The sequence below is a fragment of the Heptranchias perlo genome, chromosome 35 (genome assembly GCF_035084215.1).
Source record: "Heptranchias perlo isolate sHepPer1 chromosome 35, sHepPer1.hap1, whole genome shotgun sequence".
Taxonomy (NCBI): domain Eukaryota; kingdom Metazoa; phylum Chordata; class Chondrichthyes; order Hexanchiformes; family Hexanchidae; genus Heptranchias; species Heptranchias perlo.
In genome coordinates, this window is record NC_090359.1 from 14,021,841 (window position 1) to 14,042,922 (window position 21,082).

The 21,082-nt window shown below is 46.4% G+C and overlaps 1 protein-coding gene, 1 long non-coding RNA gene and 4 other non-coding genes across 6 annotated transcripts in view; 4 read left to right on the plus strand and 2 right to left on the minus strand.

Moving 5' to 3' along the window:
• Positions 1 to 21,082, plus strand: part of LOC137302090 (uncharacterized) — a 48,674-nt gene that overhangs the window by 23,931 nt on the left and 3,661 nt on the right. The window lies entirely within an intron of this gene.
• LOC137301963 (probable G-protein coupled receptor 139) lies at positions 926 to 7,290 on the minus strand. Its single transcript, XM_067971681.1, has 3 exons — positions 7,196 to 7,290; positions 1,828 to 2,755; positions 926 to 1,081 (listed from the first exon to the last, which is right to left on the minus strand). Exons 1-3 carry the CDS (start codon positions 7,288 to 7,290, stop codon positions 926 to 928), a joined length of 1,179 nt encoding a protein of 392 aa, XP_067827782.1.
• On the minus strand, positions 11,016 to 11,087 carry trnad-guc (transfer RNA aspartic acid (anticodon GUC)). The gene has a single exon. It is a non-coding gene; the product is annotated as a tRNA-Asp (tRNA).
• Positions 14,792 to 14,863, plus strand: trnah-gug (transfer RNA histidin (anticodon GUG)). Its single transcript has one exon. It is a non-coding gene; the product is annotated as a tRNA-His (tRNA).
• Positions 17,461 to 17,533, plus strand: trnaf-gaa (transfer RNA phenylalanine (anticodon GAA)). Its single transcript has one exon. It is a non-coding gene; the product is annotated as a tRNA-Phe (tRNA).
• On the plus strand, positions 19,866 to 19,937 carry trnae-uuc (transfer RNA glutamic acid (anticodon UUC)). Its single transcript has one exon. It is a non-coding gene; the product is annotated as a tRNA-Glu (tRNA).

Genomic DNA, 21,082 nt, shown 5'->3' on the forward strand with positions numbered 1-21,082 from the left:
TGAGCCATGTTTATTTTTAAAAAAAATCTATGTCCCTGACCCCGTCTCCCCGTGTGTCCCTGACCCTGTCTCCCCGTGCGTCCCTGACCCTGTATTTGGCGTTTTCCCCTTTCACTGTCTCTTTCTCTTTCTGACTGAAACTTGTCTGATGAGTGGTAACACTGTCATACAAGGTACTTTCTGAATCCTCACTGCCTGTCTGTACAATTCACCTTCTCCCCCTAACCTCTGTGGTGTTGCCGTGGATTTCTTCCAAACACACATTGGCCTCACCCCTTCCTGCTTTGTCAACATCTCTTCCTTTGAGCATTATCTCTGGACTCCTCCTCTTCGATCACCTCCCTGCCGATCCCCATACCCCGCCCTCCCATTGCTCCACTGATCAGATCTCATTGACTTCCTTTGGTTTCCTGACCCTCAACACATTCCCTATAAGTCCCTCCAAGGTTTGCCTGTCCTACCTCTGCAAACGCCTCCATCTCCATGTCCCACACTCTTTGATCCTCCAACACTGGCCTTCTGTGCATTCACTCATTCCTCGATTCCCCTTCTGCGGCAGTGCCTCCAGCTAACCCGGCTTTACTCTCTGTTAATCCCTTCTGAGTGACGGAAACTTCATCTACTCCTGTGAAATTCCTCCATCGACTATTCTAACTGAGTCATTGGCCTGATTTTTAAAAAAAGACTTAACGCCTGTTTTGAAACATCAACAGACCTTCTGCGCCTGAATGATTCCGTGTTTCATGTCCACAAGGAGTGTGAGAGGTTGCAGCCCCTGTTCCACTATTTAAAGGGGCTGCTCCACAACTTCTGGCTGCGCTTCAGTCCCACGCTCCTCATCTTTGGCCACCGGGTGAGGAGGAGGGTGGGTCAGTCGGAGGATCTCCTCGTGGGCCTGTCCAAGGTGGCCATCCACAGGTCCAGGTTAGACGGGGCCCGTGGGGGCGGTCGCTCCAACTGTCGGCCTCTCTTTTGCAGAATACTCCGCGCCTGGGTGGCCCTGGAGATGGGGCACGCGGTGTCTGCCGGTTCGCTTGGGGCTTTCCGCGACCGGGGGGCACCGCAGGGGCTGGAGTGCATCCTGGACCGATATAATAAAATTTAAATTTGACGCTTATTTTGGGTTTTTTGGTTTTTCTGCACAGGAACTCACCCTAAACCCCGCTTCTTGTAAAAGGGAGGCCTAAAAACACAAAAAAACTCAAAAAAAATCAAGCGTCATTCTGACTGCACTTCCAGTAAACACTTCAGAACCGAGCTGAGTGGAGGTCTGAGCAGAGCAAAACGACAGCCCTTGCCTGCCTCCTGAATCCGGGAGAAGGCAGAAAAAAAACCCATCAGTGATTCCCAGACTATTGAGGACCAACGGCTGTTAAAATATCACAGACACGGAGTTACAGGAATGTTTTAAGGGGGCCCAGAAATAGTTAAAAGAGAGAATTAACCCCACAGATGCTGTAGGCGGGGCTCGATTATTAGTCCGGTCCGGTGGATACTAATATCCAGTCGCTAATTCACAGCCCTTCCTCCGGACAATTACATTTCGGGTCAGACTCCCTGAGGACGTGTTTAAAAAATGATCTGAATACAGGAACATGTTTTGATAATGTTACTGTCTGTTGCTTTTGCTCATTTTTTGTCGGCTGCTGTAAAATTAAATTTTGATCTAACTTTTGAGAAGAAATGTGTTTAAAGGAGATATCGTTGGCCCTGATGCTGAGTCCCTTTGGTAAATTGAGGTGATAATTGTGATCTGGAATTGAGTTGTGATGTTGGGAAGTCAGTTCCAGCTTCACTTCAGCCATTTTCCTCATTTGACCAATTTACCATTAGAGTAAACGGATATTTAATCACATTGAGCAGCTCCTCTCTGAACTTACTCTGGGTCACTGTGTAAATGGCCGTGTTCGTGCAGGAACTCAGAAGCTGAAGCAGAATTCCCGCTTGTTCGAAGGTTGCAAAAGGGTTAAACAAAGATCGGCGGTTAAAGACACCTGAAATTCGATAATATAAAAAATATACGACCGTTGTCATCCAGAGCAGGATAAAACTGCCGGATATGGCAAAAAGTAAAACGATGGACCTTCTGCGGTTCTTCATCTCAGGGTCCTTGTCATTCTCACCATTGCTGAGGTCCCGGAGGCTCCTTCGGGCCCGACTGGCCACTAAAATGCGTCTGACGGTGAGAGCATTAAACAATAAAATCAAACAGAATGGAAGCAACGGGGTTAACAGCTGTTCAATCCAAGAAAATGCGATCCATGTGGGTAGAATATAAAACTGTGATGATACAAGGCAACCCCGTGGTATATTGTTAACAGTAGGGTAATGAATATACACGAAGGGCCGGGGAATATTCTTTAAACCGAACAGCGCGCTCAAAGTCACGATAATCACAAGTGAAGTTTTCTCGGTGCAATATTTTGTTTTCAGCTTCTGACAACTAATGGCTACAAAACGATCAAAGGTAAAAGCGACCGTTAACCAAACAGAACTGTCTGTGGCAGTAGGAGCCAGGAAGAGAATGAATCTGCAAACAGGAGTGTAGAGCAGGAAAGTGTCCCGCCAATAAAGATGAGCAATCCGATATAAGATCACATTACAGACAATCACCAGGAGATCCGCCGTCGCCATGGCCACCAGGTAGCGAGTGATACATTTGGAGAGACCGCACTTTCCACGGGACAGGATCACAATCGCCAGCAAGTTCACTGAGAGAAAGAGAGAGACAGAAACAGTGAAATCACTAACCGGGCTGATCAATGAGCTCTCAGTTTAACCGATGTACATGGGCTATGATTGTGTTTATTTATTGGTTTTTCCCCTTGGCTTCTGCCTCCTGGTCCGAAGGAGCAGCTCATTCTGGGAGGTTCCTTTCGGGTGACGGTGGCCCCGGGATCCCTCACCCAACAGCTGAGTCCTCACTTGTGATCCTTGAGATTAAGTTTATTTTGTCGATTCCGACACTGGGAGGTCCGCGGGGCAGAACGTCACCAACTATGAAAGTGAAAGGCGACAAGACGAGTTAAATCAGGAAATACAGACAAGGTGACTCTGGATTTGGCTTAAATCGTAATACGGGGGGAAAACCGAATGATTTGACCCACACAATACCAGAGACTTTGATTTTAGAAAATACATTGAAAACACGAGCCTGGTATTGAGTTGCTGCCCGTCATCTTTCAGTAATTAATTAGATGAGGTTTCCAGTGGAGTATTGTGAATGCATCATGACACAATATGTCAAGGAATTTAATTCTGTAACGTGCTCCAGTTATAACCAGGTCCAGTCTTTATATCTCAGCACAAGGCGTGAGAAAAACAAAGGACAGTCGGATCCTCGGAATAAGAGATCGATCCCAGGAGCCGCGCGGTATAAGAACAAATCACCGCCAACTCTCACTCATGGTCTCCAGTTAATCCCCCTCCCGAACCAGTGTCAAGACTGGTTTCCCCACTCTCCACAATAACACACATGGACTGAAGTATACAGTCATCGTCATTCAACTAGTCCAAACAATACTTTAAACATCAAATACATCAAAAGTCCTGTGAAGCCATTTTGCTGAAATATAATTATGATCTGAGAGGAACATTTGACGGGAACACAAGATTGTACCTTCGAGTGAGGAGGACGGTTTCTGTCACATGTTTTATTTATCTGATGCGTATTCCGTTTGTTCCCGCTCCTTCTATCCTGAAGACACTGACTCATGCCGGGATACACAGCCGCAATTTGCTCTCCGGAACCCCAGGCGATCGGTCCTCGGGAAACACGACAATCTCACCCGGTCCTTCCTCACCCGATCTCCACAACAGGCGCGCTTTCACCAGGAGGCAGTGGATTACACTCAGGACTGTGCGCCCTGCCTGTTTTACCCCTGCCTGGCCAGGGAGCACCAAGGACACATTTCGACCCCAGACTCGACAGTTCAGCACAGAGCGAGGGTGAGTTACTCGGTGCATTGACCAATGGGACAAGGATGGAAGTTTTAACTGTATCACAAAACGGTGAAGAATAACATTCCACATTTACCAGGCTCAGAGCACAAACAGCAATATAGTTAAACATTCTGTTATTTACACCGGACGTGCTGATAATGACTTACCAGGTACTCCAATTGCTGCCAGAACAGGATAATAAATGAATTCTATCTCCGTAAATCGCGACAAACGCATTTCTCTGTGGAGACAATGTCTTTCGGTGCTATAAAGAGGTATGTGAACTGCGATAGTCAGGTAACGAAGTTAAAACAGCGAGATACTTATAGTGTAAATAAACCCCGAATGGGACAATTAGGTCGCATCCCGACTGACATCACATATTACTTACAGACTCCTGAACAAATAAGTTTTGGTCCCATCTGACCTTTGACTATCACACTCATTAAGGTGACAGAACATTACACATCGACCAGCTGAGTAACCTTTTGGAACAATGAATTGTACAATGACAGAGTCACAATTTCTAAGTTTAATAAATTACATGAAGATTGAAACCAACAGCACACAGTGTATGTAATATCGAAACCCAGTTCACCAATGTAACATTTTTACTTGAATCTTCTGTACTCCCATTCCCAGGCCGGTCCTGCTATTCCCTGTCACCCTACGATGTAATTTAGCACAGTCCTTGTCACCTTGTTTCACTCATTCCCCCTCTTTCTGTCTCTCTCAATGTCCAGGCCTCTCTCCCTCACACACACTCCTTTTACTTGACTCCCAAATTTCTCTCTCTGTTAATCTACCTCTTTTATTCCCTCTTTCTCTGGAACTCCATTTTCTTCCTGATTTCCTCTCTTTCTGGCTAACGGTAGTTAACTCAAAATGATTTTTGAGACTGAGATTGATAGATTTTTGTTCAATGAAGATATCAAGGGATATGGATCAAAGGCGGGGAATTGGAGTTGAGGTACAGATCAGCCATGATCTGACTGAATGGCGGCACAGGATTGAGGGGCTGAATGACCCACTTCTGTTCTTATAAGATAATTTTTCACATCTTTATTATTGGCCGCAACTCACACTCTGGGCTCAAACGAGTTGTTACTCACTCTTTTCTGCCAGCTGGTGGAATTTACGTTAAAGTCTGGCTGATCTCTGCACCTCAGTGAAAGACAGAGCCAAGCATAGTTCTGGGAGCCTTTGCGACTTGTCTGACCGCTGCAGGCAGACCACAGCTCTTAAAGGGACAGTGCACCAAAAATCCAGAACCACAAGCTGAAGGGAAGCAAGCAACAATGTCCCGACAGGTCACTCAGCAGCTGGGCAGCAGCTCATGGCCTAGTGTTTGACGACAGTCCTTTTATCATTTACTCTAAAACCCGAGTCACTCACAACATTCTAGAAACACTCAGCGAGTCGGGCCCCATCTGTGGAGAGAACAGACCAATTAACTGAGATCTCAATGAGACGAGGAACAAGACACGGCCCCCTGTGAGAAACAAAGAACTTGCATTCATATAGCACCTTTCACATCCTCCTTTAAGACACTCCTTAAAACCTGCCTGTTTGACCGAGCTTTTGGTCACCTGTCCTAATATCTCCTTACGTGGCTCGGTGTCAAATTTTGTTTGAAAATCGCTCCTTTGAAGCGCCTTGGGACATTTCACTACCTTAAAGGCTCGATATAAATGCAAGTTGTTGTTGATGTTATTCACGGTGAGATTGTGCGTTTCATTTCTTCCTCATTATTGTGGTTCTGACATTGAGGTGAAGAGTGACAGAGAGCAGATTTTAAAACCGTTGGAATATCAGTGAAATTAAATTGTGGCAAGTGAGAAACTCCAAGTCAGTTTTGCTCTGTATTTCCTGCATCCAATATTGCAGATAAATGAAAGTGAAGCTTTTGAAGGCAGAAAGTTTAATCGCCCCGTCGGAGGAATTGAACCCCTGTCTTTCCACGTGACAGGCGAAGATACTCATCACTATACTCATGGAAAAGGTCATCCCTGATCACTTCCTTGTATCCCTCTGTACCCACATCCCCCTTCCCCCTCCAAAACCCACTTCCTTCTGTGTTCGCCCATCAAAAAACCCCTCCCCCCAAGTCACTTACAATCACAATTTCAAAGTCCCAACTGTCCAGCCTTTGGCCCTCCATTCACCACGACATTTCTGCAGCTACCGATCTGCTCAATCACACTCTCACCTCCACTTTTGATGCGGTTGTCCTCGTTAAAACCATTACTCTCTCTCACACTGTTCGGCCACCCTGGTACAGCTCTCGTCTCCTCTCCCTTAAGCCCAAGGGAAAGGGTACGGTCGCATAGTGATTATGTTACTGGACGAGTAATCCAGTAGGCCCGGACTAATAATCGGGAGTCATGAGTTCAAATCTCCACCACAGGAGCTGGGGAATTTAAAATCAGTTATTTAAATAAAATCTGGACTGAAAAGCTACTGTCAGAAATGGTAACCATGAACATACCGGATTGTCATAGAAACCCCTCTGGTTCACTAATGCCCCCCTGAGGGAAGGAAACATGCCGTCCTCAGACCAATAGCAATGAGGTTGATTCTTAACAGTTCTCTGAAATGGCCGAACAAGCGACTCAGTTGCACAATCCCGCTACGTAATAAGAATAAAACAATACGGGCCACACGCACCGAACAAGGCTCAGGCAATCCAAGCACAGTCGACCCTACGAAGTTCACCTCACGAACATTAGGGGACTTGTGCCAAAATTGGGACAGCTGTCCCAGAGATTGGTCAAGCAACAGCCTGAAATAGCGACACTCACAGAATCATGCCTTTCAGCCAAAGCCCGAGACTCCTCCATCATTATCCCTGGGTATGTCCTGACCCACCAGAGGTGGCAGCACAGTGGTATACAGTCAGGAGGGAGTGGCCGTGACAGTCCGCAACAGTTGACTCTGGACACCATGAAATGTCATGGTTTCAGGTCAAACAAGGGGAAGGAAACCTCCTGCTGATTCCCACTTACCGACCTCCCTCAGCTGATGAATCGTTACTCCTCCCTGTTGAGCACCACTTGGAGGAAGCAGTGAGGGTAGCAAGTGTACCGGATGTACTCTGATTGGGGAAACCTCACTGTCCATCACCAAGAGTGGTTCGGTAGCACCACTGCTGGCCGAGTCCTGAAGGACATAACTGCCATACTGGGATTGTGGCAGGTGGTGAGAGAACAAACATGAGGGAAAAACCTTTTGGACTTCGTCCACATCAATCTACCTGTCGCAGATGCATCTGCCCATGACAGCATTGGTTGGACCGACCACTGCATAGTCCTTATGGAGACGAAATTCCGACTTCACACTGTCCAGCATATTGTGTGGTGGCCGTGCTCAATGAGATAGATTCAGAACAGATCTATGCAACTCCAAACTGGGCATCCATATGGTGCTGTGGGCCAACAGCAGCAGCTGAATTGTATTCCACCACAATCTGTAACCTCATGGCCCGGCATATACCTCACCCTACCATTACCAACAAGCCAATGGATCAACCCTGGTTCAATGAGGGGTGTGGAAGAGCGTGTCAGGAGCAGCACCAGGAGTACCTAAAATGAGGTGTCAACCTGGTGAAGCGACAATTGTCCTACAACACAGGACTACATGCAAGCCAAACAACAGAAGTAGCATGCTGGAGAGCACAGCTAAGCAATCCCACAACCAACGGAGCAGATCAAAGCTCTGCAGTCCTGCCACATCCAGTCCTGAATGGTGATGGACAATCATCCTCAATGATGGCAGAGCCCAGCACGTGAGTGCAAAAGACAAGGCTGAAGTGTTTGCAACCATCTTCAGCCGGAAGTGCCAAATGGATGATCCTTCTCGGTCTCCTCCTGAGATTCCCACCATCACAGAAGCCAGTCTTCAGCTAATTCGATTCACCCCACGTGATATCAAGAAACGGCTGAGCGCATTGGATTCAGCAAAGGCAAAGGGCCCTCACAAAATCCCAGCTGTAGTGCTGGAGACTTGTGTTCCAGAACTAGATGCGCCTCTAGCCAAGCTGTTCCAGTACAGCTACAACACTGGCATCTACCCAACAAAGTGGTTAATTGCCCAGGTATGTCCTGTCCACAAAAAACAGGAGAAATCCAATTCATCCAATAACCGCCCCATCAGTCTACTCTCAAAGATCAGCAGAGTGATGGAAGGTGTCGTCGACAGTGTTATCAAGCAGCATTTACTCACGAATCACCTTCTCACCGATGCTCAGTTTTGGTTCCACCAGGATCACTCGGCTCCAGACTTCATTACGGCCTTGGTCCAAACATGGACAAAAGAGCTGAATGCCAAACTTGAGGTGAGAGTGATTGCCCTTGACACCAAGGCAGCTTTTGACCGAGTGTGGCATCAAGGAGCCCTAATAAAATTGAAGTAAATGTGAATCAGAGACAAAACTCTCCAGTGGCTGGCGTCATAGCTAGCACAGAGGAAGATGATAGTGATTGTTGGAGGCCAATCATCTCAGCCCCAGGACATCGCTGCAGGAGTTCCTCAGGGCAGTGTCCTAGGCCCAACCATCTTCAGCTGCTTCATCAATGACATTCACTCCATCATATGGTCAGAAGTGGGGTGTTCGCTACTGATTGCACTGTGTTCAGTTTCATTCACAACCCCTCAGATAATGAAACAGTCCGTTCTCACATGCAGCAAAACCTGGACAACATCCAGGCTTGGGCGGATAAGTGGCAATTAACATTCACGCCAGACAAGTGACAGGCAATGATCATCTCCAAGAGAGAGTCCAACCACTTCCCCTTGACATTTAATTTCATTACTGTTGCCGAATCGCCCACCATCAACATCCTGGGTGTCACCATTCACCGGAAACTTAACTGGTGAAGCCACATAAATACTGTGGCTACAGGAGCAGATCAGAGGCTGGGTATTCTGCGGCGACTGACTCACCTCCTGACTCCCCAAAGCCTTTCCACCATCAACAAGGCACTAGTCAGGAGTGTGAAGAAATACTCGCCACTTGCCTGGATGAGTGCAGCTCCAACAACACTCAAGAAACTCGACACCATCCAGGACAAAACAGCCTGCTTGATTGGCACCTCATCCACCTTAAACATTCACTCCCTCCACCACCGGCGCACCGTGGCTGCAGTGTGTACCATCCACAGGAAGCAATGCAGCAACTCGCCAAAACTTCTTCGTAAGGACCTCCCAAAACCTCGACTCTACCACCTAGAAGGAAAAGGGCAGCAGGTACACGGGAACAACACCACCTGCACAGTCCCTTTCAATTCACACACCATCCTGACTTGGAAGTACATCGCTGTTCCTTCATCATCGCTGGGTCAAAATCCTGGAACTCCCCATCTACCAGCACTGTGGGAGTACCATCACCATACAGACTGCAGCGGTTCAAGAACGGAAGCTCACCACCACCTTCTCAAGGGCAATTAGGGATGAGCAATACCTGCTGGCCTTGCCAGCAATGCCCACATCCCATGAAAGAATAAAAAAAATCATCCAAATAACCTCTGGTCTGTCTCTCCCTATGTTTGAGTCACTCTATGTTTATATGTATGCGTGTGTGTCTGTTTCTTTGTGTAGGTGTGTCTTTCTGTGTATTTTTGTGTCTGTCGATGCATGCGTGTGTCTCACATTTTCTATGTTTTCCTGAATGCGTCTGTTTCTCCTTCTTTCCCTCTCTCACTCTCTCCCGCGCTCCCCACATAATTTTACTCTGGACATAATTGAACAAAGAGATGAAAAAGTGGTCGGGAAGTCTTTTTTCAACAGTGGCCTGTGGAAAATTAAACAAACTGTCATCAAACAATCGTTCAAAAAGAATCAGTAAAACATGAAGCATCTGTGGTGAATGTACGGTAACACCCAGCATCGATTCCTCGTTAGTACAGTGGTGAGTATCCCCGCCTGTCACGTGGGAGACCGGGGTTCAATTTCCCGACGAGGAGGTTATTGCTGCTTTAGAAGTTTCACTTTCATTTATCTGCAATATTGGATGTTGAAAATACAATGAAAAACTGACTCGGCCTTTCCCACTTCCACAATTTGATTTCACAGCGATTTTAAAATCTGCTCTCTGCCTCACTCTTCAGCTCGATGTGAGAACCACAATGATGGGCAAGAAATAAAATGCAGAATTGTGCTGTGGACAGACCGGGTCTGAGTCACCAGCCCGAAACAGGGAGAGACCGATCGAGAGAGAGACAGACAGAAAGAAAAAAGATGGAGATACAGAGAGAGACAGGTCTCGGAACAGGCGCAGATGAGAAAGCAGACTCGGAAGATCTCACATACAGCAATGAAAAGGATGCATGTTTCAGTGAATCTATTTTAACTCCTTATTTGATGACAGTTTGTTTAACTTTCCACGCGCCACTGCTGAAAGAAGACTTACTTTCTATCTCTTTGTTAGTCAAGGTCCAGAGAAAAATTATGTGGGGAACAGGGAAAAAGTGACAGAAAGAAAGAGACACTCAGAAACGGGTAGAAAAAGTGAGACACACGCAGACATATTCACACATACACACACATTCATAGCGACATACACACTCACACAAAGACACACCGGCATGTACACACAAACATACACCCTCCAAAAACCTGAAAGTAACACAGGACTACTTGCCAAACAGCAGAAGCAGCATGCTATAGACAGAGCAAAGCAATCCCACAACCAACGGATCTTCTGCAGTCCTGCCACACCCAGTTGTGAATGGTGGTGGTCAATTAAACAACGAACGGGAGGAGGCTCTGTGAACATCCCCATCCTCAATGATGGTAAAGCCCAGCACGTGAGTGCTTAAGACAAGGCTGAGCTGTGAGCAACCATCTTCAGCCAGAAGTGTCCGGGTGGATGATCCATCTCGGCCTCCTCCCGATATCCCCACCATCACAGAAGCAAGTCTTACATCGAGGTGAAGAATGACGCACAGAGCAGATTTTAAAACCGCTGGAACATCAGTTCATTTCAATTGAGGAAAGTGGGAATCTCCGAGTTAGTTTTACACTGCACTTTCCACATCCAATATTGGAGATAAAAGCTTTTGAAGGCAAAGTTTAACCTCCTCGTCGGGGAATTGAACCCCGGTCTCCCGCATGACAGGCGGGGATACTCACCACTATACTAACGAGGAACTACTATATTGATTCTACACTCACCCCAGATGGCGTTAAAAATGTTTCATGTGTCAGTGAATTTCTTTCAACTATTTATTTGATCACAGTTTGTTTAATTTTCCACGGGCCACCGTTGAAAGAACCTTTAACATTTCCATCTCTTTGTTAGACAACGAACAACTGACTCTGTCTTTCTTTCCTTCTTTCTTTCTCTTTTATCGTGGTGAGTTGCCCCGCCTTAGTCCGTGGTTTAATTCCCCAACGGGGAGGAAGCATTTATTAGACGCCAACTTTAATTTTATGTCTTCGCCAAGCTTCTTCCTAAAAAAAACTACAGAGAAAAATAAACAGCTGATTGTTGCTTTCAGAATATTATTGAACGGGGACTGGATGCAGAGCAATTGTGATTTTCACTAACTCGTGATTAAGGTGATAGTTTGGAAATCCATTCGTTTACCCCGCGTAGGTTCGAATCTGGTAGATTTCAGATCCTGTCTTTTTTCATCCCCTTTCATCTCTGCGTTTCAAAATTCAACAAGTTTCTTGTAGAATTAATAATTCTGAAGTGAATTAAAATTCCACGGCATTGAACACCTCGAGTTTTATGCTCATTTTAATTGACCTGCAAGATTTCACGAAATCTACGACAGAAAAAGAACAAAAATCAGCCAAATTATCGATCGTCTGTCTCTGTATTTCTGAGTCACTCTATGTGTCTCTGTCTGTGTGTCTGTTTCTGTGTGTGTCTGTTTCTTTGTGTCTGTGTCTGTCTGTCTGTGTATGTGCCTCACATTTTCTATCTTTTCCCGAATGGGTCTCTGTCTCTTTCTCTCTCTCACTCTCTCCCGCGCTACCCACGTAATTTTACTGTGGACATGATCAACAGGAGATGGAAAAGTGGTCGGTAATTCTTCTTTCAACAGTGATCCGTGGAAAGTTAAACAAAATGTCATCAAATGAATAATTCAAACAGATTCACTGAAACGTGAAGCATCTGCTTCTAATATCTCCTTCTGTGGCTCGGTGTCAAATTTTGTTTAAAAAAGCTCATGTGAAGCCCCTTGGGACGTTTTGCTACGTTAAATGTGCGATATAAATGGACGTTGTATTGGTAGTTGTTGTTGTTGAAACTGATTAAAGTTTCTCTGTCACCCAGTGTCCATGTCAGTGTTTCTGTCAGTCTGCAGCAGAAAGTTATCGGTTGATCAATGGCGATTACAACAATTATTCATCTTTCACAGAGTTTCATTAATTTCCTGTAATTAATGTAATCAGGTTCTTGTCGCTGCAACCTCAAACTTTAGCTCGGTGAATGAATGGTTTAGTTTGTAACAAGTCGTGTTACCTGCGCAAAGCAGCCGCACAGGAGTTCCAAATCCACCCTCTCGCCACCATAAGATCATAAGACCATAAGAGATAGGAGCAGGAGTCGGCCATTTGGCCCTTCGAGCCTGCTCCGCCATTTAATGAGATCATGGCTGATCTGATTTTTACCTCAACTCCACTTTTCCGCCTTTTCCCCATATCCTTTGACTCCCTCGCCACTCGGCAATCACATTAACTGAACTTTACTCTGGCCCAGTGTCACCGCGCTGAAATCGCGTCTTTCTCCGGCAGATGATTTTAACATCAGGGTTGCTGGTTTATGAGTGAAAAGTGATCCCGCTTCACTCTAGGGGCATTGGACAAATGTGTAGATGCCGTGTAGTCGGTGCTGGGACCACTGCTTTTCTTGATATATATTAATGACTTGGACTGGGGTGTTCAGGGCACAATTTCAAAATTTGCAGATGACACAAAACCTGGAAGGGTAGTAACCAGTGAGGAGGATAGTGATAGACTTCAAGCGGATTTCGACAGGCTGGTGGCATGGGCGGACACGTGGCAGATGAAATTTAACGCAGAAAAATGTGAAGTGATACATTTCGGTAGGAAGAACGAGGAGAGGCAAAATAAATTAGAGGGCACAACTCTAAAAGAGGTACAGCAACAGAGAGATCTGGGGGTATATGTGCACAAATCGTTAAAGGTGACAAGGCAGGTTAAGAAAGCCGATTAAAAAGCATACGGGATCCTGGAATTTATAAATAGAGGCATCGAGTAAAAAATTATGGAAGTCATGATGAAACTTTGTAAAACACTGGTTTGGCCACAACTGGAGCATTGTGTCCAGTTCTGGGCACCGCACTTTAGGAAAGATCTGATGGCCTTCGAGAGGGTGCAGAGGAGATTTACAAGAATGATTCCAGGGATGAGGGACTTTCGTTACGTGGACGGACTGGAGAAGCTGGGGTTGTTCTCCTTGGAACAGAGACGGTTGTGAGGAGATTTGATCGAGATATTCAAAATCATGAAGGGTACAGACAGAGTCGATAGAGAGAAACTGTTCCCATTGGTGGAAATGTCAAGCACCAGAGGAATGTGATGCATTTTGGTAGATCGAATCGGGCCAGGACCTACTCCGTTAATGGTAGGGCGTTGGGGAGAGTTATCGAACAAAGAGATCTAGGAGTACAGATTCATAGCTCCTTGAAAGTGGAGTCACAGGTGGATAGGGTGGTGAAGAAGGCATTCAGCATGCTTGGTTTCATTGGTCAGAACATTGAATGCAGGAGTTGGGATGTCTTGTTGAAGTTGTACAGGGCATTGGTGAGGCCACACTTGGAGTACTGTGTACAGTTCTGGTCACCCTATTATAGAAAGGATATTATTAAACTAGAAAGAGTGCAGAAAAGATTTACTAGGATGCTACCGGGACTTGATGGTTTGACTTACAGGGAGAGGTTAGACAGACTGGGACTTTATTCCCTGGAGAGTAGGAGGTTAAGGGGTGATCTTATAGAAGTCTATAAAATAATGAGGGGCATAGATAAGGTCGATAGTCAAAATCTTTTCCCAAAGGTAGGGGAGTCTATAACGAGGGGGCACAGATTTAAGGTGAGAGGGGAGAGATACAAAAGGATCCAGAGGGGCAATTTTTTCACTCAAAGGGTGGTGAGTGTCTGGAACGAGCTGCCAGAGGCAGTAGTAGAGGCGGGTACAATTTTGTCTTTTAAAAAGCATTTGGACAGTTACATGGGGAAGATGGGTATCGAGGGATATGGGCCAAGTGCAGGCAATTGGGACTAGCTTAGTGGTATAAACTGGGCGACATGGACATGTTGGGCCGAAGGGCCTGTTTCCATGTTGTAACTTCTATGATTCTATGATTCTATGATTCTATGACACAGATTTGACGTGATTGGCAAAAGAACCAAAGGTGAAATGAGGAAAAACTTTTTTGCACAGCGAGTGATTGGGATCTGGAATGCACTGCCCGAGGGGGTGGTGGAGGCAGATTCAATCATGGCCTTCAGAAGGAAATGGATAAGTACTTGACAGGAAAAGAATTGCAGGGCTGCCGGGAATCGGGCGGGTGAGTGGGACCAGCTGGATTGCTCTTGCATGGAGCCGGCGGGGACTCGATGGGCCGAATGGCCTCCTTCCGTGCTGTTGCCTTTCTATGATTCTAGGATTCGAGTGGGCCAAGTAAAGGATCAGGACAGATAATACCGAGAACAATTCAAAAAGAAGCACAAGTTGATGAAACCAGCACTGGTGAAATTGCTGGGTGGATATTTAAAGGATGGGCCGTGGGAGGGGCTGTGCTGCTATTCTGCAACAATTTGAGGCGCTGCTTATTGCTGTGGTTCGGGTCTTGTAGCAACAGCTGGGGTGTGGCGCCGTGATCGTATAGTGGTTAGTACTCTGCGTTGTGGTCGCAGCAACCTCGGTTCGAATCCGAGTCACGGCATAACTTTCTCACCTCTTTTATCCTCTGCCACACATACTGATAGAATGCAGCAATATATCAATCTTTAATATATATAAGAAATATTTTTTGTTGGTGGCGAAAACCTATCCATTCCTTCAAATCCCAGCACTCTCACATGCCTGTACTTGATGTTCCACAGTTCAAACCCGCCTCTTCTCCCCGCTTTTTCTTTCTTCCATCCTCAATAGGCCGCCTTTACTTCCCTCCTTCCATTTCATGGACACTTTCCTGCTCCATTGCCGACTCCAACATTCACTTTCACGATCTCACGCCTTATAAGTTTGTTCTGCTCCGACCGCTGTTTCTATTGGGCACATGTCCCATTCGCACCAATGTTCATTTGTGCCTTGAAACCAGTCGATACATTTCGATCTGCGTGACCGCTCGACAGACAAACACGACGAAAGCAGGGCTGGTCTCTGGAAAGACAGCCGCCCGAATGTTCACGGAATTTACTTGGGGAATCTTGTGATCCAGGGGATGGTAACTGAAGAACTGGTTTTTGTTTTGATGCTTGTTGGCTCTTTTCTCTCAGCAGTTGAGTTGCGTGAGCGACGGGCAGCGCTACAGAGCTGCGAATGGCGGTTGAAAGGTGCACATTTGACAAGTTGGGGCGGTGCAGTAAGATCGGAAATGTTCCGCCTTGATCTTAATAGTTCTGTTGAAATTTGTGATTGAATCGAGTAGAGGATAAATGTAAAGAGCGCCTGTGGGGAAAAAGGAGCGATTACAGGCCATGAGCGAAAGGTCTTTCAAATTCTCATGGCGCAGGACGCTGTGTGCGGAAACGGCAGATTTTAAAGCGCGTGTGTTGGAAAGTAAAGTGTGATCTTGTGTGTGAGAAGAGCACAAGAAAGTTGTGCTTGAAGCTGCGCCCTTGAGGCAAGTTGCAGGTTGTCAGGAAAACTGCGATAGTGAAAGCTCAAAAATAAACCCAGAAACTGCTGGCCACACTCAGCAGGTCAGGTAGTATCTGTGGGGAGATACTCAAGTATTTATCCAATTCTCCTTTTAAAGTTACGATTGAATCGAGCTCCACCATCCTTTCAGGCAGTGCGTTCCAGATCATAACAATTCGCTGTGTCAAAAAAATCTCCTTATTTCCCTTCTAGTTCTTTCGCCAATTATCTTAAATCTGCGTCCGTTGGTTGCCAACCCTCCCGCCAGTGGGTGAAGTTTCTCCTTATTTACTCGATCAAAACCCCTCTTAATTTTGAACACGTGGATTACTTCTACCCTTAACCTTCATTGCTCGAAGCAGAACAATCCCAGGTTCTCGAGTCTCTCCACACAACTAAACCCCATCCCTGGTATAATTCTGGGAAATCTCCTCTCCATCCTCTCCAAGACCTTGACCTCCTTAATAAATTATAGTGCCCAGAATTGGACACAATACTTCAGATGAGGCCTGAACAATGATTTATAAACGTTTAACATAACTTCCTTGCTTTTGTGCTCTATTTCTCGATTATTAAGCCAAGGAACTGGATGCTGTTTTAACGGCTTGAACAAATCGTGCTGCCACATTCAAAGATGTTGATGAAAATTACCAGGAACACATTGAGTCAGCTCACTCGGCACAGGCCCGGGACTGAGCCTCGGCTTCTCTTGCTCCGTGGCTCAGTCGCACACCTCGTGAGATCAGCTCACTCAGTACAGGCTGGAGATTGAACATGTGCCCATCCTGCTCTGTGAGGGACTCAGTACCACATCAGTTGAGATCAGCTCACTCAGCACAGGCCGGGACAGCGGAGAGAGACGTGTTGTGATCTGTAACTTTTTATGAACACTTCAGTTTATTTCACTCCGTGTCCAAAACTGTGCGATCTCCCCTGGTGTGTCAGCTTTCAGTGTTTATACAGAGTGTAATGTATTGAATTGTCTCTTGGATCACACGGAGTGGTAGACGGGGGTCTGTGTGCGGAGGGTTCGGGGGGTGAGCTCTGATTCCCGCCCTCTTCTGGATTGAAAGGAGAAAAGAATGAATGAGAGAGAGAAGCGATGTGGGAGAAGGGATGATGGAAGAATTTGTCCATGAACCTGATTAAAATGGCCCAAAAACAAGATAATATTAAGATATCATCAGCAGAACATTAATACAAGCTGTAAAACAAAAGCAAAATACTGCAGATGCTGGAAATCTGAAGTAAAAACAGAAAATGCTGGAAATACTCAGCAGGTCAGGCAGCATCTGTGGAGAGAGTTCTGATGAAAGGTCATCGACCTGAAAGGATGTTTCTCTCTCCACAGATGCTGCCTGACCTGCTGAGTGTTTCCCGCATTTTCTGTTTTTATTATTAATAAAACCTGAGCTCTGTCGAGTGTTTGTTGGTCGATTCACTGATAAAGCTGGGAATTGAGGGGAAGCTGGTTCATGGCGAACCCCAGCTCTGAATCCCCCCGGCAGAGAGTTCAAGGAATGTTTAATATAAATTAGATTCAACGACAGGATCAGAAAATCTCTCCTTGATGGTCGGTCTCATTCTCCCGAAGTGAGGAATGAGCGGGAGGGGCAATTCCACCCGGGGTTATATTTTATTACAAGAGGCTGACCCAAAAGATCAGTTTGCAGTGGGGCCGAAATAGCTCAGTTGGGAGAGCGTTAGACTGAAGATCTAAAGGTCCCTGGTTCGATCCCGGGTTTCGGCAGTTTTGGGTTATTTTGTTTCTTCTTCTTTGGGCCGATTCTCAAACATTTATTTACACTGACATTTTTACCCGACACTGAACGATTGGGGATGGAATAGAGTGACATCAAGGATGTCTGTATTTAGCTTTTATTTCTCTATTTCCTTCTGCCTTTCTCTCTGGTTTTTGTCTCTCTCGGTGCCCGATGAACATTTGATTTGATGCATTTGTCCTAAACTGATGCCTTTTCCACATCTCAGGGCGGTCAGACACGCTCTGTCTGTCTGTTACTGCTTGTGACCATTAACGGGAACAGGCCGCGAGTTAAACATTTATCAGCAAACCGCCAGAGAGATAACACAGCGGGAATAAAACACATTGCCTCACATTGTTAGACACCGAGTGACACAGATTGTAATGTGTGTCAGTAAACAGACCCGGAAAACAGAGTCCGAGAAAGGAAAGAAATAGAGAGATAGAAAAGAGTCATAAAAAGAAAGAAAACCCTTTCTCCACCCCAACAACAACAACTTGCATTTATATCACGCCTTTAACGGAGTAAAACGTCCCAAGGCGCTTCACAGGAGCGATTATCAAACAAAATGTGACACGGAGCCACATAAGGAGATATTGGGACAGGTGAGGTAGGTTTTAAGTGTCTTAAGGGAGGAGAGAGAGGTAGAGAGGCGGGAGGTTTAGGGAGGGAAATCCAGAGTTTTGGGCCCAGTCGGTTGAAGGCACGGCCGCCAATGGTGGAGCGATGAAAACCGTGGATGCGCAAGAGGCCTGAATTGGAGGAGCTCAGAGATCTCGGAGGGTTGTCGGGCTGGAGGAGGTTTCAGAGAAAGGGAGGGGCGAGGTCATGGAGGGATTTGAACACGAAGATGATAATTTAAAATTTGAGATGTTGGTGGACTGGGAGCCAATGTAGGTCAGTGAGCAGAGGGGTTCTCCTCCTGAACGGTGGTTTGAATGTTTGGGGGGCGGGGCTGTGATAAATATCTCGATTTAATATAATGATCCCACTTTTCAACTACCCCGAATTATTACAATGCTGACCTGGAACAATCTAGAACATACCGCAAAACAAGACATTAAGATCAATGGTCACTTTAGCAAGGAGTTTAAAAGATTCTTCTAAGAAGGAGAAGGCTCAAGAAATGGACTGTGACCATTTCATGATGGCCGATTTATTTGTGTCCAGGGAGAGGGATGAGACACATGAAATGTTTCACACATTTCAAATCTCCGCGGTCAGACTGGCGATTGTTTATTGATCAGGAAGATGGCTGGTAATAATCTGAGACCCAGTGAAGAGGTGAGAACAGAGCAGCAGGGAATGATCCCAGAACAATAGGAGCCAGCAGCTCACCGTCTGGTCCCTGTGTCAGGGACAATACACAACACCTCAGCTCCAGACCAGGAACAGAGAGCTGCTGTTAACGTGGCCCAGCCCTCGCAAACTGCTGGAACTGTGCGATGGAAATCTGATTTTGGGTCTCGAAGGCTGCTTTAGGGGCTCAGTGGCTCATCGAAAGAATGATTTCTATTAAAGAGCAGGGCTCTGCTCCATCACAGATTGATACTGTACAGTACATGGCAGAGTAAAGCTCCCTCTACACTGTGCCATCAAACACTGTGGGGGCAGGTGCATCAAGGGTTAGATCAAGATTAAATCTCCCTCTACACAGTCACAGAGGATGTCATTTGTGACTTTGACAAGGGCCGTTTCAGTACTGTGGCAGGAGTGGAAACCTGATTGGAGGGATTCAAACATGGTGTTGTGGGAAAGATGGACATGGATTTGGGAGGCGACAACACTTTGAAGAGGAAAGGGAGGTGGGAGATGGGGTGGTAGTTTGCAAGGACACAGGGGTCAAGGGTGGGTCTTTTATGAAGGAGGGTGATGATGGAAGATTTGATGGGGAGGGGGACCGTACCTGAGGAGAGGAGAACATTAACAATGTCAGCTAACATGGGGCCAGGAAGGGAGGTTGGGTGGTCAGCAGTTTGGTGGGAATAGGGTCGAGGGAGCAGGAGGTGGGTCTCATGGTCAAGAGAGCTCAGAGAGGGCATGAGGGGAGATCGGAGATTAACTTGGTGGGCTCGGGGAAGGGAGGGGAGCTGCAGAGGCAGCTGAATGAATGGTCTCAATCTTAGTCACACCCCCCATGACTGTCTTTCAATTTACCTTAAATCTTTCTCTTCTGGTTATTAACCCTTCCATCACTGGAAACAATTTCTCCTTAAATACTCTGTCAATACCTTTCATAATTGTGAATACCTCCTTTGAATCGTCCGTTAACTTTCCGGTTGTAGTCTCAGTGCCCTTCTTGCTAGTTGGTTTTTCAGTTCCCATATGGTCCAGCGGTGAGGATTCCTGGTTTTCACCCAGGCGGCCCGGGTTCGACTCCCGGTGTGGGAATTGTGAACTATTAGTCCCAGCCTCCCAATTTGCCTGCAGTCCGGACTGTGGCTGCTGCTTCTGAGTTCGCACCACGATCACACTGAGAAATGAGGCAAACCACAGCACTGAAAGGGACAGTGCACCAAAAACCCAGTCCCACAAGCTGAAGGGAAGCAAGCAACAATGTCCCGACAGGTCACACAGAACAATCTGGAAACACTCAGCGGGTCGGGCCCCATCTGCGGAGAGAACGGACCAATTAACTGAGAGTGTCAATGAGACAAGGAAAGAGACACGGCCCACTGTGAGAAACAAGGAACTTGCATTTGTATAGCACCTTTCACATCCTTAGGACATCCCAACGCACTTCACTAGAAGTTCAGTCACTATCGTTTTATAAGAGAACGTAGCAGCCAAGTTGTGTACAGCAAGATCCCACAAACAGTGATGAGATATTGAGCAGACCTCCTGTTTGTTGGGTGCTGATGGTTGGGGAAAGAATATTGGCCAGGACACCGGGAGAACTCCCTGCTCTTCACAAATTACCACTTAACACCTCATTCAAAGGACAGCACCTCTCACGATGCAGCTCCCTCTCAGAACAACACAGTCAGTCTGGATCATGTGTCCCAGTCCTGGAACGGGAGCTGGAACCCACACCCTTCTAAACACCAGCCTGACTCCCTGGGGTTACTCTCACCCTTGGCTAGTCATGAAACAGACTGTGCCACTCCCAGAGTAACTGATGACCACAGCCTCAGCCCTGGGTCCCGGTCTTCACCATAACCGCAGCCTGTCACCGCTCATAGAAAGTGGCGTGGGATTCCTGAGTTCATTCTGTGATGTGCATTGGGGGAGTGGGACTACATGGATTGATCTTGCATAGAGCCGGTATGGACTCGATGGGCCAAATGGCCTCCTTCCGTGCTGTAACGTTTCTATGATTCTATGATTCTATGTGGGTGGAGAGGGATACAAGGAAGTGATCAGAGATGGCCTTATCCATGATTGACACGATGGGGAGTGGAGAGGCCACGTGAGATGGCAAGGTCGAGGGGGTGGCCATGAATGTGGGACGGGGAGTTTCTATGCAGGGAGAGATTAAGGGAGGATAAAGTATCACATAATAGACTTGTTAGCAAAATTGAAGCCCATGGGATTAA

Bases quoted from the DNA above. Each gene is read 5' to 3' on its own strand.
- LOC137301963 (XM_067971681.1), bottom strand. From the start codon at position 7,290: ATGCTGGACAGTGTGAAGTCGGAATTTCGTCTCCATAAGGACTATGCA. The intron at 2,756-7,195 runs GTAGATTGATGT...CTCATTGATCAG, and splicing joins GGCAGATGCATCTGCGACAG to CCCGGTTAGTGATTTCACTG. The intron at 1,082-1,827 runs GTAAATTGGTCA...ATATCGGTCCAG, and splicing joins AATATCCGTTTACTCTAATG to GATGCACTCCAGCCCCTGCG.